General features: G+C 41.1%; 1 protein-coding gene across 14 annotated transcripts in view; it reads left to right on the forward strand.

The window, feature by feature from the left end:
• Nucleotides 1-18,588, forward strand: part of CCDC18 (coiled-coil domain containing 18) — a 174,360-nt gene that overhangs the window by 74,264 nt on the left and 81,508 nt on the right. For all 14 annotated transcript variants that reach the window (XM_062191757.1, XM_062191764.1, XM_062191752.1 and 11 more), the window contains 6 exons: nt 567-730; nt 944-1,157; nt 5,581-5,680; nt 11,324-11,440; nt 16,582-16,725; nt 17,994-18,197. In XM_062191757.1, the coding sequence (XP_062047741.1) occupies nt 567-730; nt 944-1,157; nt 5,581-5,680; nt 11,324-11,440; nt 16,582-16,725; nt 17,994-18,197 (943 nt within the window). The remainder of the gene's footprint in view (nt 1-566; nt 731-943; nt 1,158-5,580; nt 5,681-11,323; nt 11,441-16,581; nt 16,726-17,993; nt 18,198-18,588) is intronic.

An 18,588-nucleotide genomic window follows, 5' to 3' on the forward strand; every position in this document is an offset into this window, starting at 1 on the left:
GGCCATTTGGGTAGTAAACCAGAAGATGGAAGATCTCTGTCTCCATTTCTGTCTTCTCCCCTGTCCTCTCTATGTCACTCTGCCTTTCAAATCAGTGAATCTTAAAAAAACAAAAAAGTTGATCCAAAGCAGGTGTTATGGTGCTGTGGGTTAACCTGCTGCCTGGGACTCCTGCATCTTTTCATTGTAGTGCCAGTTTGAGTCCTGGCTGCTCTGCTTTTGGTCCAGCTGCTTGCTAATTCTCATCCTGGGAGGCAGCAAATGGAGTTCCTGGCTCCTAGTGGCCTGGCCTAACCCTAGCAGTGGTAGGCATTTGGGGAGTGAACCAACAAATGAAAGAAATCCATCTTTCTCTGTCTTTTCCTTTCTCTCTCTGTTACTCTGCCTTTCAAATAAATAATTTTTTTTAATAATAAAGTGATCCAAACCTGAAAAAAAAAAAGACTCTGACGAGACATTTTGCTGATACTTGTCTTTGTATAACTTGCAAGTTTTGTTTAATGAGAAACCTGTCAGTTGGTTTTTTAAGATTCTAAATACTTTTTTTATTGTTTGTTTTTACTTAGGCAAGTAAAACTTGAGACAGATCAGTACAAAGAAGAGCTGTCCAAAATGGAAAAAGAAATAATGCACCTAAAACGAGATGGAGAAACTAAAGCAATGCGTCTCTCTCAATTAGATATGATCTTAGATCAGACAAAGACAGAAATAGAAAAGAAAACAAATACTGGTAAGTAACAGGTGAGCTGAGCTTAGCTGCCTGCATATTTGTTCTTAAGTGAAAAAAAGTGAGATTTTAAGGTAGTGGGACTGGAAGGGACAAAAATGGTCAGTATTTACCTCTTGTAGGTGAATAAAATTGGATATTAATTATAATTACTTACAAGTTCTTAATAGCAAATGGTTTACATGTAATTTCAAAATTATTTTCTTCTCTTAATAGTGAAAGAGTTAGAAAAGTTACAGCACCACACTGAATCTGAACTAACAGAAGCCTTGCAGAAACGGGAAGCACTAGAGACTGAACTACAAAATGCTCATGGAGAATTAAAAAGTACTTTAAGACAACTGCAGGAATTGAGAGATGTGCTACAGAAGGCTCAGTTATCATTAGAGGAAAAATATACTACTATAAAGGATCTTACATCTGAACTTAGGTGAGTTGAATAATAAATAATATCACAATTACAGATAGTTCACCTTATTATGGTAGTTCTTGGGTGATACAAACTTTGTTTTTGAATTTCAGATGTCCTCACATTTCACCTGTAACTCACCGTGGCTAATGCTAGTCAGCCCATCCCATGTTCTGTAACTAATTTAGCTTGTAGTATCTGCAGATGGTTCCATCTTCAGTCCTTGGAGCAATATATGCTAACCCAAGTGGTCGAAAAAATTTGGACAAGGGTACAGCAGTGCCTTATACCAAAATAATATTATTAATTATTATTATATTATTAATAATATTTCTTAGTGTTAAACCTTTATTTTATGCCAGGGACTTTACATATAATTCCACTCATTCCCCTACTGCAAACCTATCAGATTATTGTCATGTTTTTACAGTTGAAAAGATTGAAGTTTAGGAAAATTAAGTAAAATGCCCATAATTGTAGAGTCCAAAAAAGAGTTCAATACAAGTCTGTACAACTCCTAAATCTAGATTCTTAGATTAGCAGTGACAGTATAATATGCTTGGCTAGCACACATTCGTAGTGAGTAGAGAAGAGCCAGACCAGAGCCAAAATATAGAAAATAGACCCAGAAAAGGAAAACAGAGGTACAAACCAGGGAGTGAAAGATACTGTAAAAGAATAGGATAAAGAGTAGTAAGGGGCTGGCGCCGTGGCTTAACAGGCTAATCCTCCGCCTTGCGGCACCGGCACACCGGGTTCTAGTCCCAGTTGGGGCGCCGGATTCTGTCCCGGTTGCCCCTCTTCCAGGCCAGCTCTCTGCTATGGCCCGGGAAGGCAGTGGAGGATGGCCCAAGTGCTTGGGCCCTGCACCCGCATGGGAGACCAGGAGAGGCACATGGCTCCTGGCTTTGGATCAGCGAGATGCGCCGGCCGCAGCGGCTATTGGAGGGTGAACCAACGGCAAGAAGGAGGACCTTTCTCTCTGTCTCTCTCTCTCTCTCACTATCCACTCTGCCTGTCAAAAAAAAAAAAAAAAAAAAAAAAAAAAAGAAAAAGAAAAAAAAGAGTAGTAAGATGATCAAGAAACTTAGATGTTATATCTCAGGATTCATTGTAGGGACCCCCTTTTGCTACCCACAAATTCGTCTTTAGTAGATTTCATATAGCTTTAAGTCCTTTGTGTCAGACAGTTTCACACCCATTTCTCCAGTATTGACCTCTTCCTCTAACTCTAGATTCACTATCAAATAATTTATCTCCACTTTGATTTTTTTTCACTTGGATATTCTTTTTTTTTTTTCTTTTTTAAAGATTTTACTTACTTGAGAGGTAGAGTTACAGAGAGAGAGAGCGCGTGAGACAGAGAGAAAGGTCTTTCATCCACTGGTTCACTCCCTAAATGGCCGCAGCGGCCAGAGCAAGGCTGGTTTGAAGCTGGGAGCCAGGAGTTTTTCTGGGTCCCCCATACGTTTTCAAGAACCCAAGCACTTGGGCCATATTCTGCTGCTTTCCCAGGCCACAACAGAGAGCTGAATTGGAAGAGAAGCAGCCAGGACATGAACCAGAGCTAGTACGGGTTGCCAAGCTGCAGGCAGAGGCTTAGCCTACCATGCAACAGTGCCAGCCTCAACTTGGATATTCTTGAGACATCTCAAACTTGGCCAAAACACAACTCACTTATTTCCTCATAATCCTGTCTTTCCTCTATCTCAATAACATGCAGTTGTTCCAACCAGAAATCTGTAATGTTATTCTTGTTGTCTTTTTCCATCCAATCTGTTAGCAAGTTTTTATTTCTAAAACATATCCTGAAATCCAGCACCGACATTTAAGATGCCACTCGAGAAATCCACATCCCATATTGGAATGCCTGCGTTCATGTCCTGCCTCCACTTCTGGTTCTAGCTTCCTGCTGTTGTGCACTCTGGGAGGCATCAGATGATGGCTCTAGTATATGAGTCCCTATCACCCATGTGGGAAGTCTGGATTGGATTCCTGGCTCCTGGCTTCAGCCTGGCTCAGCCCCCATTTGTTGTTAGTATTTAGAGAGTGAATCAGTGAATTGGAGAACTCTCTCTCTCTCTCTCTCTTTCTGCTTTTCAAATAAATAAATTCTCAGTACTTTTTAGAATCTTGGAGTATGGGAAGTATCTGTAAATATTTACTAAATCAGTGTTAAGTAATTAGTGCATGGAAATCTTAAGTTATAGCTAATGCATGCATTTTGGAAGTTCAGCTGTTTGCACTGATAGAAGTTAAGGTTTTCTTTAGAATTAATTTCATACTAATTTTAGAATATTAGTTTTAGCCTTGTGTTGTAACTCATGAAACTTTTAGAAGAATATTAAGTAGATAGCTCACTAAAATACAGAATCTGCTTCTTAAAATTAGTGCATTTATCAATATTGTTTAATATTTCAGGATCAACATTTTCAGTCTTTGAAATCATATCAGAACTTAGTTTATATTTCTGAATTAAAATATATGATCTTGGGCTTCAGAGTGGTAGAAGAACATTGTGTCAGTATGCAGGGGTGGGGAACCTTTTTTTGCTAAGGGCCATTTGGCTATGTATAACATCATTCATGGGCCATACAAAATTATCAGCTTAAAAATTAGTCTGCTATAGACTTATTGAATTTTAAAAAAAGATGTATTTATTTATGTATTTGAAAGTCAGAGTTACACAGAGAGAGGAGAGGGAGGGAGGGAGGGAGGGAGAGAGAGAGAGAGAGAGAGGTCTTCCATCTGATGGTTCACTCCTCAATTGGCCGCAATAGCTGGAGCTGTTGTTAATCTGAAGCCAGGAGCCAGGAGCCTCCTCCGGGTCTCCCACGCGAGTGCAGGGGCCCAAGGACTTGGGCCATCTTCCACTGCTTTCCCAGGCCATAGTAGCTGGATCTGAAGAGGTAGCCAGGTCTCGACCCAGCGCCCATATTTGATGCCAGCACTTTAGGCCCGGGCGTTAACCTACTGCGCCACAGCGCTGGCCCCTAGACTTATTGAATTTTGAGTTCTGCCTGTGGTTGCCTTGGCAGGGCCAGACCAAATTATTTCCCATGTGTCATTTGGCCTGTGGGCCAGATGTTCCCTACACCTAATATAAAGTCATGTTTTAGTGAGGTTTTTGACAGGACTAGAATTTATTTAAAATATAAAATATTTTTACATTAGAGTTTAGTACTTAATTTAAAAAAATATATTTGAGAAAAAGAGATCTTCCATTTTTGGTTCATTCCCCAAATGTCTACAGCAACCCCTGACTAGAGCTAAAGCCAGGAGACAGAAGCCTGAAACTCCATCTTTGTCCACCATGGTGACAGAAACTCCAATCACTTATTATTCACTACTACCTCCCAAGGTCTGCATTAGCAAGAAGCTGAGTATAGAATCCAGTCACTCCAATATGGTTATATGTTTTAACCTTAGTCATAACCACTAGGCCAAACACTGGGTCCTAGTGCTTCATTATACATTAAGGTTTCATTTTGAATATAATTCCAATATGAAATATGAGAGTAATTTATGGAAAATGAAATTAAAACACATGTTTACTTTGATGCAAAAAAACTTTAAAATCCATGCATAGTTTTTTCATGAATTTTTTAAGACTCCTTCATACAAAGGTCTTTGTCTGAAATACAAATTTCAGCAGAATCACAACTGTTATATGTAAAAGACTTTCAAATACTTCCTTGATGTATGTCTGAAAAAATATGAATTTAAAAGAAGTACACCTATTCAATCTTAGAGACCTGGGAATGATTTAGCAATTAGCTTAAATTTTTTTAAGATTTTATTTATTTATTTGAAAGGTAGAGTTACAGAGAGGTAGAGGCAGAGAGAAAGAGGTCTTCCATCCGCTGGCCCACTCCCCAGATGGCTGCAATGGCTGGAACTGTGCCCGTCCGAAGCCAGGAGCCAGGAGCTTCCTCCAAGTCTCCCATGCGGATACAGGGTCTCAAGGACCTGGGCCATCTTCTACTGCTTTCCCAGGCCATAGCAGAAAGCTGGATTGGAAGTGGAGCAGCCAGGACTCAAACTGGTGCTCATGTGGGATGCTGGCACTGCAGGCAGTGGGTTTACCTGCTGTGCCACAGCGCTGGCCCCCAAATTATTTATAGTATTACAGTTTGAGTTAACTTTTGCCTTTTTAGAACACTGTACTAAAAACTTGTATTGTTGTTTATTTTATTTATACTTTACTCTTTTAATTTGAGCCCTCTTAAGTAGAGTTAATTATATGTGTTCTATTGCTTTAAAATATTTTTTCTAATCTTTATTTGGTATATAAAATCACTTAAAATAATACAGATTAGAAAAATTAAAATTGTAATTCCTATTGATTTTTATTAATAGCAAGGTAAACCAGTTGGTCTAACTTTTAAAAAAAATGTAATATTTCTACTACATGCTTTGATCTTTTCCCTTTGATAAATTGCAGAGAATGCAAGATGGAAATTGAAGACAAAAAGCAAGAACTTCTTGAAATGGATCAGGCACTTAAGGAGAGAAATTGGGAGCTAAAGCAAAGAGCAGCTCAGGTTGATTTTCTCTAATATTATTATTTTTTAGTAGCACATCTATTTTTTTAATTAATTAATTTGAAAGAGAAAATGATTCTACCTACTGGTTCACACCCCAAATACACACAACACTAGGAGGCAGGAACTCAATCTAGGTCTCCCATGTAGGTGGCAAGAACACAATAATTTGAGCTATCACCACTGCCTCCCAGGGTCTAATTAGCAGGAAGCCGGAGTCAGGAGCCAGAATCTAGTACTCTGTTATAGCATCTTTTTTTTTTTTTTTTTTTGACAGGCAGAGTTAGACTGAGAGATTGACAGAGAGAAAGATCTTACTTCCATTGGTTCACCCCCACAAATGGCAGCTACGGCCAGAGCACTGCGCCGATCCAAAGCCAGGAGCCAGATGCTTCCTCCTGGTCTCCCATGCGGGTGCAGGGCCCAAGTACTTGGGCCATCCTCCACTGCCTTCCCGGGCCACAGCAGAGAGCTGGACTGGAAGAGGAGCAACCAGGACAGAATCCGGCTCCCCAACCAGGACTAGAACCCAGTGTGCCAGCGCCACAGGCGGAGGATTAGCCTAGTGAGCCGTGGCACCGGACTGTTATGGCTTCTTAACTGACATCTTAACTAACTAGGCTAAATGCCTGCCCTTCAATTACTTTTTAATAAAATTTTCTGTTATGGCACATCCTAGAGATGCACATTAATTTTTCTGTACCATAAATATTTTTAAAATTAGAAATATGTCATTTCTCTTTATCCTAATATTTTTACAGCAAGTAAGTTTTGAGAACGAGAATTAGTTTAAGCATCCGAGCTTTTTTGCTTTTAATTTTAATGTAATCACAGATCATTAAAACTACAGTAATATAACTTTTTTTTTTTTTTAAAAAAAGGATTATTTATTTGAAAGAGTTACAGAGAGAGGTAGAAACAGAGAGAGAGGTCTTCCATCCGCTAGTTCACTCTCCAGATGGCTACAATGAACAGAGCTGCGCTGATCTGAAGCCAGGAGCCAGGAGCTTCTTTTGGGTTTCCCACACAGGTGCAGGGGCCCAAGGACTTGGGCCATCTTCTACTGCTTTACCAGGCCATAGCAGAGAGCTGGATCAGAAATGGAGCAGCTGGGACTCGACCCGGCACCCATATGGGATGCTGGCACTGCAGGTGACGGCTTTACCCACTACGCCACAGCACCAGCCCCTAGTATAACATTCTTAACCATTGGTTTTATGAGTTAGTAGGCAATTTATAGCAGTACTGATAAAAACACATCTTTCTATTTTGTTTTTAAAATTTTCACTCTCACATAAAAGGGAGAACAGCTGGGATGCAGCTGGAGCCCTTATGGAAATCCAGCTCTGCAGGCAGAGGCTTAGCCACAGCACCATCCCCTATTTCTCGTTTTTTGAGAAATCTCCACACTGTTTTTCAAAATGGCTGAACTAATTTACATTACCACAACAGTGTTTACCTTTCTCCACATCCTCACCAGCTTTTGTTATTCTCTGTGTTTTAGATTTTAGCCATTCTGACAGAGGTGAGGTGATATCTCATTGTGGCATTTCCCTGAAGGGTAGTGATGGTGAACGTTTTTTCATATATTTTTTGGCCATTTGTATTTCTTATTTTGACAACTGTCTGTTGAAGTCCTTTGCGCGTTTTCAACTGCATTGGTTATTTTTTTGTTGTTGAGTTTTTTAACTTGCTGGTATTTTCAGGATATTAGTCTTTTGTCAAATAGGTGGTTTGCAGATATTTTTTTCCCATTTTATTGGATGTCTCTTCACTCTATTGATAATTTCTTTTGCTGTGCAGAACCTTCTGATTTTGATATAGTCCCATATCTTTAGTTTTGCTTTTGTTGCCTGTGCTTTGGGGGTCTTGTCCATGAAGTTGTCACCTACACCAGTGTCTTGGAGTGTTTCCCCTATGTTTTCTTACAGCAACTTCATAGTCTCAGGTCTCAAATTTAGGTCTTTGATCCATCTTGAGTTGATTTTTGTATATTTTGAGAGAGATGGATCTAATTTAATTCTTTTACATATATACATCCAATTTTGCCTGCACCATTTGTTGAAAAGATTATCTTTACTCCACTGTGTGATCTGAGCCCTTCTGTCAAAAATCAGATGGGTGCCAGTTCAAGTCCCAGCTGCTCCCCATCCAATCCAGCTCTCTGCTATGACCTGGGATAGCAGTAGAAGGTGGCCCAGGTCCTTGGGCCCTGGTATCCACCTGGGCGACCCAGAAGAAGCTCCTGGCTCCTGGCTTTGGATTGGCTCAGCTCTGGCTGTTGTGGCCATATAGGGTGTGAACCAGAGGATGGAAGACCTTTCTCTCTGTCTCTGCCTCTCTATAATTCTACCTCTCAAATAAATAAATAAATCTTTAAAAAAAAATTAGTTGGCTATTTGTATGTGGATTAATTTCTGGCCTCTCTCTATTTTGTTCCACTGATCTATGTGTCAGTTTTTATGCCAGTATGAAGCTGTTTTAATTGCTATAGCTTTGTAGTATGCTTTGAAATCAGGTATTGTGGTGCTGCCAGCTTGGTTTTTCTTGCTCAGGGTCACTTTGGCTATTTGGAGTCTTTGGTGATTTCATATGAATTTTATAATTTTTTTCCTTACTCTGTAAAAAATGCCATTGGTATTTTGAGAGACATTACCTTGAATCTGTAAATTTCTTTAGGTAGTATAGACAATGATAATGATTTTCAGATTCTTGAACAAGGAATATATTTCCATTTTTTTGTGTGTTCTTGATGATTTTTTCACCAATATTTGATGATTTTCATTGTAGAGATCTTTCAGTTTTTTGTTTTTATTTTTGTTAGCTTGTTCCTTTTTGTGTTTGAGATATTTTACTTCTTTGGCTAAATTTATTCCTAAATACTTCATTTTTTGTGGCTATTGTGAATGGGATTTCTTGATTTCTCTTTCTGTGAATTCATCATTAGCGTACAAAAAAAGCTACTTTTTTGTATGTTTATTTTGTCACCTTCAATTTTACTGGATTGGTTTATCAATTGTAACAGCTTTTTGTGGAATATTTAGGTTTTTTTCATGTACAACATCATGTCATCTGCAAACATGGATAATTTGACTTTCCCAATTTTGATACCCTTTACTTTTTTCTCCTCCCTATTTTGAGCTTTATTTTTTTAAGATTTATTTATTGGGGACCGCATTGTGGTGCAGCTGGTTAAACCACCACCTAAGACACTGGCATCCCATATGGATGCTTGTTGGAGTCCTAGCTGCTGTACTTCTGATCCACTTCCTTGGTAATGCACCTGGAAGGGCAGCAGATGATTTTCCCACATACTTGAGACCTTGCCACCCATGTGAGAGAACCAGGTGGAGTTCCAGGCTCCTGACTTCAGCCTGGCCCAGCTCTGTACATTGCAGCCATTGGGGGAGTGAGCCAGTAGATGGGAGGATCTCTTTCTCTTTCTCTTTCTCTTTCTCTTTCTCTTTCTCTTTCTCTTTCTCTTTCTCTTTCTCTTTCTCTTTCTCTTTCTCTTTCTCTTTCTCTTTCTCCTTCTCCTTCTCTTTCTCTTTTTCCTTCTCCTTCTCCTTCTCCTTCTCCTTCTCTTCCTCTTTCTCTTTCTCTTTCTCTTTCTCTCTCTCTCTCTTCCTCTCTCTCTTCCTCTCTCTCTTCCTCTCTCTTCCTCTCTCTTCCTCTCTCTTCCTCTCTCTTTCTCTCTCTTTCTCTCTCTTCCTCTCTCCCTTCCTCTCTCTCTTTCTCTTTCTCTCTCTTCCTCTCTTTCTCTCTCTCTTTCTCTCTCTCTCCCTTCCTCCCTCCCTCCCCCACCCCCTGCCTTGACTCTACCTTTCAAATAAATAAGATTTATTTGTTTATTTTATTCATTTATTAAAATTGCAGAGTGACAGAAAGAGGGAGATATAAAGAGATCTTCCATACGTCTGCTTGTTCACTCCCCAAATGCCCACAACATCCAGAGCTAAGTCACACCAAAGCCAGGAGTCAGGAATTCCATTTGGGTTTCCCACATGGGTGGCAAGAACCCAAGTACTAGGTTCAGAATTGCAGAATATCCAAGACTCAAACTAAGCACTCTGATGTGGGATGTGGCAGTCCCAAGGGCAGCTTAACCTGCTGCACAATAGTCACCCTACTATCTGAGCCGTTTGATCTCTTAGACTATTCTATATCAGGAGAAAATGGGATTGAAGGGATTACTTTCTCAGATTGGTGTTTGAGGCATTAATTAGAGGTTTTTTTAAAAAAAGATTTATTTCATTTATTTGAAAGAGTTACAGAGAGAAGTAGAGACAGAGAGAGGGGTCTTCCATCCGCTGGTTCACTCTCCAGATGGCCGCAACAGCTGGAGCTGCGCCAGTTCGAACTGGCATTTTTTTATTTTTTTATTTTTTACTTGAGAGTCAGAGCTACACAGAGGGAGGAGAGAGAGAGAGAGAGAGAGAGAGATCTTCCATTCGATGGTTCACTCCCCAATTGACCACAACAGGCGGAACTGCGCCGATCCTGAGCCAGGAGCCAGGAGCTTCTTCCGGGTCTCCCACGTGGGTGCAGGGGCCCAAGGACTTGGGCCATCTTCTACTGCTATCCCAGGCCATAACAGAGAGCTGGATTGGAAGAGGAGCAGCTGGGACTAGAACAGGCGCCCATATGGGATGCTGGTGCTTCATGCCAGGACTTTAACCCGCTGCGCCACAGTGCAGGCCCCTAATCAGCAGTTGTTATTCAGCATAAAGTCTGAATCATTTTGTTATTTATAAACATATACATATGTTGTTCAGTGTCTATAAATTTATGAAGCTCATGGACCAGTACTAGCAAATGATTTTTTTTCTAATTTAGAAGTATATATATTTGAGATGAGTTTTAGTTTTAATTTTACTCCCATAAACAGTTCCAAAGCACAGAAGTTTTCATATCAGAATAAAATTGAACAGAAAGGGCCAGAGTTGTGACGCAGTGGGTTGTCTCTGTGACACCAGCATCCCATATGAGCATCAGTTTGAGTCATAGATACTTTGCTTCTGATCCAGCTCTCAGCTAATGCACCTGGAAAGCAGCAGAAGGTGGCCCGAGTACCTGGGCCCCTGCAATCCACTTGGGAGACCTGGGTGGGGTTCTAGGCTTTTGGCTTTGGCCTTATCCAGCCCCAGCCCTGGCAGCCATCTGGGGAGTGAACCAGTAGATGGAAGATCTCTCTCTGTCTCTTCATCTCTGTCTATAACTCTGACTTTCAAATAAAATGAATACTTTGTTTTTTGGACAGGCAGGGTAGACAGTGAGAGAGAGAGAGACAGAAGGGTCTTCCTTTTCCGTTGGTTTAACCCCCAATGGCCGCTGCGGCCGGCATGCTGCGGCCGGCGCACTGTACTGATCCGAAGCCAGGAGCCAGGGTGCTTTTCCTGGTCTCCCATACAGGCGCAGGACCCAAGCACTTGGGCCATCCTCCACTGCACTCCCGGGCCACAGCAGAGAGCTGGACAGGAAGAGGAGCGACCAGGACAGAATCCGGCCCCCCAACCGGGACTAGAACCCGGTGTGCCGGCGTGGCAGGCAGAGGATTAGCCTAGTGAGCCACGGCACCGGCCGTAAGATGAATACTTTTTTTAAAAAAATTTAACAGTAGTTTAATAATACTTTTGTATTTAGGTTACACATTTGGATATGACTATTCGTGAGCATCGAGGAGAAATGGAACAAAAAATAATTAAATTAGAAGGTACTCTGGAGAAATCAGAATTGGAACTTAAAGAATGCAACAGACAGGTAAATTTTTAAGTTACATATTTTATTTTATTTATTTCTTAAAAGATTTATGTATTTATTTGAAAGGTAGAGTTATAGAGAGAGAGAGCGAAAGAGATTGTCTATCTGCTGATTCACTCCCTAAACAGCTAAATGGCTGGAGCTGGGTCAATCTGAAGCCAGGAGCCAGTAGCATCATTCAAGCCTCCCACGTGGGTGCAGGGGCCCAAGTGTTTGGGCCATCTTCTGCTGCTTTCCCAGGTACATTATCAGGGAGCTGTATCAGAAGTGGAACAGCTGGGACTGGAACCGGCACCCATGTGGGATGTCAGCACTGCCGATAGCAGTTTAACCTAGTACACTACAGCACTGGCCCCAAGTAACATATTTTAAATTGTTTAAAAATAATAACTCCTGGAGCCATGCATTTAGCCTAGTAGTTAAGATGCCAGCATTCCCACATCAGAGTACCCAGGTTTGATTCCCAGCTCTAGTTCCTGACTCTACCTGCCACTGCATACCCTGGGAGGCAGTAGTGATGGCTCCAGTGATTGGATTTTGTTCCTGGCTCCCAGATTCAGCCTCAGCCAGAGCCAACTCTTGGCAGTCTTTTCAGATAGTGAACTGGCAGTGTCTCTTGCTCTTTCTACCTCTGTCTCACTTATCCTCTCTGCCTCTCCAAAAACAAAATAAATTAAAAATTCATGATCTTGCACATAGGCCAGTGAAAGTTGTCTTACCATTTGCACCATCTATCTTACCTTGCTAGACAGCACCATGGATAAATATCTGTAGATGACCCAGAAACCAGAGGAGCAGTCCAAAGTGATGTTTCAGGTGAATGGGAGGGAACTCTAAGCTTTGTCAGTATTAAACTCTGGAGCCCTGTGCTTCTCCAGGGAGCTCTTGTAATCCAGCGCTGAAACTCAGTCCCTGCCTACATAAGAAGAGCTACTGCCATGACTGGTGAACAGTGGTACTCAATAACACCTTCAGGCTTACCCTGGCACTGGGCAAGCTGTGCCCTCCCACCTGGCTCATGAGCATAGAGGAGCACCCCCTCCCCCCATTAGCCATGAGTATGTTTACCCTAGGTAGTTTAGCCACAGTGGTCCACAGGAGGTAAACCACATGAATGAGCTGCACTATGAGGATGTGGAGCTATGTAGAAGCAGCCAGCAAAACAGGCTGGGCCAGATGGTGTGCTATTGCATAGATGATAAAGAAGAACTGGACCTAGATGTCAGTGTTAGAGTTAAATCCCAGCATTAGAGCTAAAGATAACTGGATCTGTGAGGGAGCCCACATCATCTAGATTAACTGTGTGACATCTAGAACTGTAAAGAAGCAGTAGCCATCCCGAGCTAGAAAGAAAACACTAGTGTCTCCCTGCTGGTGATGCGACCCAACTTAAAAGCCAACGGGTTGAGGAGTTGGAAGGACATTGACTGGAATGACCTTTTAGATGACTGACTGTCAAACTTGCAAGCTGAAAACCTCAGAGCCTAACAACTTGGAAATGGAAAGAAGGGAACTTCTAATGTCAGCTGAGGCCTGAGCAAAAGCTGGGCAGTGGCATAGCTAGACCACTGAGAGCATGAACAACAAAGTGCTCTGAGCATGACCTGCTAGATGAGCCCCTGGGTACTACCAGTACTCTGGGAGCCTACACAAGTTTGGCCTGCAAGGGGATGTCCTGCAGAGCTGGGATTCCATTTCAGCATGTATTTACTGCTGGCTGAGGAGTGAGGCCAGAAGAGAGAGAGATGTCCCAGGCCTTACCAGTGAGGAATATGAACAGTATGAGTGCCACCTAGAGAATGGCAACCCCCGGGCCTCCTTTTCCTCTGACCCTTGTGCAGCAACAGTGCAATGGTCATCCGCTGCAAGGAAAGCCTATGTCACTAGATGGCCTTGCTGGAGGAGGAGCTAAGACCACAATGGTCAAAAGCCAGGAGAATGAGCACTACCACAGCTGCATGCCCCTGGCCCCTATCCATGGCTTGGAGCATCTGGGCCACGGCCCTTTGAATTTGGAAAGAGGCCCTAGGTGGGTGGGGTGGCAGCTGCAGCCATTGAAAGACCCCTGCATGGAGTGGAAGGTTAAGGTGCACAGCAGCATCATTTACTGAGCGGCACCACTGCCTGTGTGGGACCAGCTGCTCATGCCCTGAAAATCAGGGAGAACAGTGACTTCACCACTGACAACAACGATGTGTTGAGCAAGATGACGATGAGCCACTACTGGAGCTAGGAAGAGCAGAAGCAGCGCTTGATCTGTGCCTGGGAGCAGCAGAAGCCCCATGGCTCAAGTGTCTGAGGGAACAGAATGGGGACAAACCCAAGCTCAGCATCATCGTCTTGAGCCATCATAGGTGGAACAGAATATCCAGGACAACCAGATCATCCTTGTAAAAGACACTTGGCTGAGGGAGCTCTTCCTGAGCTCACAGCTTATTGTGAAAACAAGTTATCTATCCCACCCTTAGCTGGCCAGACAGGATGGAGAATTGTAAATGAGGTCTTTTGATGGTTTATGTACCCCTTAGTAACTGAATGCCAATCTGACAGGTTTTTTTTTTTTTTCCTTCGAAATTGTACTTAAAAAGCCAACTGCCACTAGTCCTGTTGGGTTTTCCTCTCTTGAAAGCCCCCCTCCACACCACTCTGGCTGGAGATCCTTGATTCTAATAAATACTTTTAAATATCAAAAAAAAAAAAAGAAAAAAAGACGCTTGGCTGACAACAAACAGGTCCACGACCCTCTGCTCTGTCACCATGGTCTGAGCCACCCAGCCCATGCCAGAGAGCCTGGTGCACCCTCCCCTCTCTCCTTCAAAATGTACTGTGTGTCTGTCTATGTGTATATTGTGCTTGGGCACACTCTTACCTATTTACCTGTGCAGAGCTTGGTTAACAGAGAGAAGCCTTGGAAGAGAAGTGTGCTTGTCTTCCTTCCTCTACTTCCTCTTCCCCAAGTAAAGCAACCACACAGACTGCTGGCGTTGGGGCCACACCTGTGATGGTCACCCTTTCAGGTGTAGATATGTGTGTGTGCACATGACATCCACATGGCACATGCACAAGCTGTTGTGGCACATGTGCTTGGAGATGGAAATGGAGCAGCCAGGAGGTGAGGAGGACTGTTGTAAGTGCAAGAGTGCAGCCTCTTCCCCTGCTGGGAGCCGCAGTTATTTGCATACAAAGACAACTCTGAGTTTTGTGGTTTTTTTTCTCCCTTTGAGTGTTTACTAATAATTGTTTTTCTGTTGTGTGATCTGCCATGGGGGCTGGCTACTGGAAGCTTGACAATGGTAGAATCCCTGACTGTTGACTGGAAAGTAGGCAAGAGAAGAGAGGGAGGGCTGGAGATGGAAGGGAGGGCTGGAGGAGTGAGACACAGCTGTCCAGGTAGCTACCACTCTGAAGTCCTGGGATGGGGAACCTCTTGTAGATTTTGAGGCTCACACCTGGGGACCACCTCCTTCCTTAGTGACTGGGGAGAGCAAGACTGTAGAGACGGAGGGGGTGTGTGTCCTAGAAGAAGACTCTGAGCCCAGGCCTGTGCCCACCATTATCTGGAGTGATGACCTCTCTTCTGAGTGGCCTGGGGAGGTGCTTGGCTACTGAAGGGGATCTAGAAGCCAAGCCTAATGAATGAATGATAGACACATGAGGTCATGTGGCCTGAAGGGGTGACAATCCTGGAACCAGGTGTCAGGCATGTGGACTGTCTAGGAGCCGCCTTCAACTTTATCTGCTTTTTCAAATATGGATCTCGCTTCCTATGCAAGGGGGACCCTCAGACTTGAAGAGCCCCAGGTTGGAAGCAGACAGCCTGGCTTGCCTCTGTCTTTTTTTTTTTTTTTTAAGATTTATTTATTTATTTGAAATTCAGAGTTACACAAGTTACACAGGGAGAGAAGGAGAGGCAGAGAGAGAGGTCTTCCATCTGCTGGTTCATTCCCCAATTGGTTGGAACGGCTGGAGCTGCACCGATCCGTAGCCAGGAGCTTCCTCCCAGTTTTCCCATGTGGGTGCAGGGGCCCAAGGACTTGGGCCATCTTCCACTGCTTTCCTAGGCCATAGCAGAGAGCTGGATTGGAAGTGGAGTAGCCAGGTCTCGAACCAGCACCCATATGGGATGCCGGCATTGCAGGTGGCAGCTTTACCCGCTATGCCACAGCACTGGCCCCAGTCACCTTTGTCTTGAGAATAAAGTAAGCTGTGATTTTGCTGCATGGTGGGGTGGGGGAACTACGAACGTATTTGTATAAGTATCTAATCACATAATTCAGCTTTTTTTACGTATTATAATAATAATTCATATTATTATTCATATTATGAAAGCTTCTTTACAGTCATTTTTTTCTCTCTATTATTTTGAATATTTTTCTTCTATCAGTGTGTCCAAATACCTGACATAATATATGTATGTGTGACTATGTATAAAATATTTATAGAAGACTTTGCAAGTAGTTCTGATAACTGTGGTTACCTCTCAACAGGGAACACAGTTAGGTTGGGTGTCATGGCACACCAGTTAAGCCGCTGCTTGGGATGCCTGCATCCCATATTGGAGTGCCTGAGTTCAAATCCTGCCACAGCTTCTAATCCTGCTTCCTGTTACTGTATAGCCCAAGAGGCTAGCAATTGTTAGCCCAATTACTTAGTCCCCTGTGGAAGACCTGTATGGAATTTCTGGCTCCTGGCTTTGACTTTGCACAGCTGTGGTGTGAGCATTTGGGGAATAGACCAGCAGATGACAGATCTCTGTGTCTGTCTCTCTTTTTGCCTTTGAAGAATAAATAAGTAAATAAATCCTTGTGTTCTCTAACTTTACTTTTTACCTCATGTGTTTTTTACCTTTAAAATTATTCAAAAGATCATGTAACATTAGTTTTAATGTGCCCTGATTTTCTTATACAGGTGTATTTGAGACTTCCATCTTTTTTAATGTATTTTAGGTGAATATATAAGCAATTTATTAAGTATAAGAATTCTTATCCTTATTTCCAAAATACAGTTGTCTTAATAAAAGTATATTTTTATATTTTGATTTAAGTATTTTAGATGAGTGTTTACTAGACTTACTTGGAACCACAGCCATGATTAAATTTTTCCCTAATTATGTTAATATTGCTTGTCTGTTTAAAATTCAGATCGAAAGTTTGAATGAAAAATTGCAAAATGCCAAAGAACAACTTCGAGAAAAAGAGTTTATAATGCTACAAAATGAACAGGAGATAAGTCAACAGAAAAAAGAAACTGAAAGAGCACAACAAAGGATGAAAGAAATGGAAAGCGTAAGCAAATTATTTTTCATCTGAGTAGCAAGTAGTATTTTCAAGAGTGAGATGAATTTTTATGCTTTGAATGATTTAGTTTTAATGTTCAAAAACTGTACTATATGTGTTTTTTGGCTAGTTATTTGTGTCAGATACCTATTAGTTTCCTTGGCTTTTTAAAATATTTAATTCTTATAGGCTAGGTATAAGCAAGAACAATATCTTTTTTATCTTTGTATTTTCTACAGGCATTAGCATAGTATCCCTCACATAGTAAACCCACAGTTATGTGTTTATTTGTTGAGTAAATATTTATTGAAAATCTATCATGTAATAGAATTGAAGATAGAGGTGTTAATAAGATGCAGTCTTTTGTCTTTAAAGAACTCCATCCAGAAAAGGGATATAATGATAATTGTACCAAGGGCATTTATATGCCAGACATTTAATGATTTCATATTTTCTGTTTGCTTGTGTGTTGACTAGTGAACCCATTCTGCCCACTTGGCTTTTCAAAAAAGTGAATTTTATTCCATGAGCTTTTATGGATATGACTTTTTTCTTGCTTTTAAGTACTCAATTCTAAAACTTCAGATACAACTATTTATTATGTTTGACTTTGCTAATCTGTTTCTATAGAGTGTAAACTGTAGAAGGGTAGCCACTTTGTCTCCTTTGTTCACTCCTGTATTCTCAGCACAATATTTATGACATAGCAAGCACAAATAAGTACAACTGTTTTGAGTTATCTGTGTAAATCAGGCAGAGTTTCTGAGAGCAAGTTTGGGCCTCAGTGAAGGAAAAACTGGTTTCTGGCCCAATTTTTTCAGGTTCCCTAAGAAGGAATAAGACTATTACATGAGACTCACCTTAATTTACAACATAGTTGTACTGTGGGCCTCCACTCCAGACATCAGGGCTACCATAATTTGTATTCTCCATTGTTGACATAGATAATCATATGTCAACTTCTTTATTTTCTTTATCTTCTTATGTATTCTGCCATAAATGTTACATTCATAAGGATAAAGGATTATACAGCTGTATACATTAAAGTCATGCCAAGTCATGTGTAATATATCAGCAAGAGTCCCTGATTTATTATAATACTTTGGTCATTTTCTTAATGAAAATTTTTTTTCTATATATCATAGTGAGCAATACTCATTATATGTTTTATAAGGATTTAGTTGGAAGAGAAAAATTGAGTTATTAAAAAAGAAAACAGAATAAGAATTAAAAAATATATTTCATTTTCAAGCCTACAAATACCTTGTACTTTTTAGGTTATGAAAGAGCAAGAACAGTACATTGCCAGTCAATACAAGGAGGCAATAGATATGGGTCAGGAACTGAGGCTTACCCGGGAACAGATGCAAAACACTCATACAGAACTGGTGGAGGCTCGTCGCCAACAAGTCCATGCACAAAGAGAAATAGACAGACTCTGTAGTGAACTGGAGGATATAAAGCAGCTCTCTAAAGAGAAGGTAATCCCTGATTGTATTTTACTGAAAAATCTGTAAAATTCTAACATAAGTTTTTGGTGTGTAGAATGTAATTCTTGCCAAAATGAGCAATGTTACACAACAATGTCAATATATTTAATGCCACTGAACTGTACATTTTATATATATATTTATGTATATAATATAAAATATACATGTTACTATAATTTTAATTTCTGTAATGTGGAGGAAGAATTCAAAGATGTTTTAAATCCATCAGAGTATAGCATCTATTAAACTTTTTTATAGAATATTTCTCAATATTTTATAACCATCTTCACTATTCTAATTGAGTAGCAATCTGTGATGTACTGAGTTGTTTCAAAATATATAACTTGGTTTTCACATAAAAACTTTCCTTCGTACATACATT

Source organism: Lepus europaeus, chromosome 5 (genome assembly GCF_033115175.1).
Source record: "Lepus europaeus isolate LE1 chromosome 5, mLepTim1.pri, whole genome shotgun sequence".
NCBI classification, from domain to species: domain Eukaryota; kingdom Metazoa; phylum Chordata; class Mammalia; order Lagomorpha; family Leporidae; genus Lepus; species Lepus europaeus.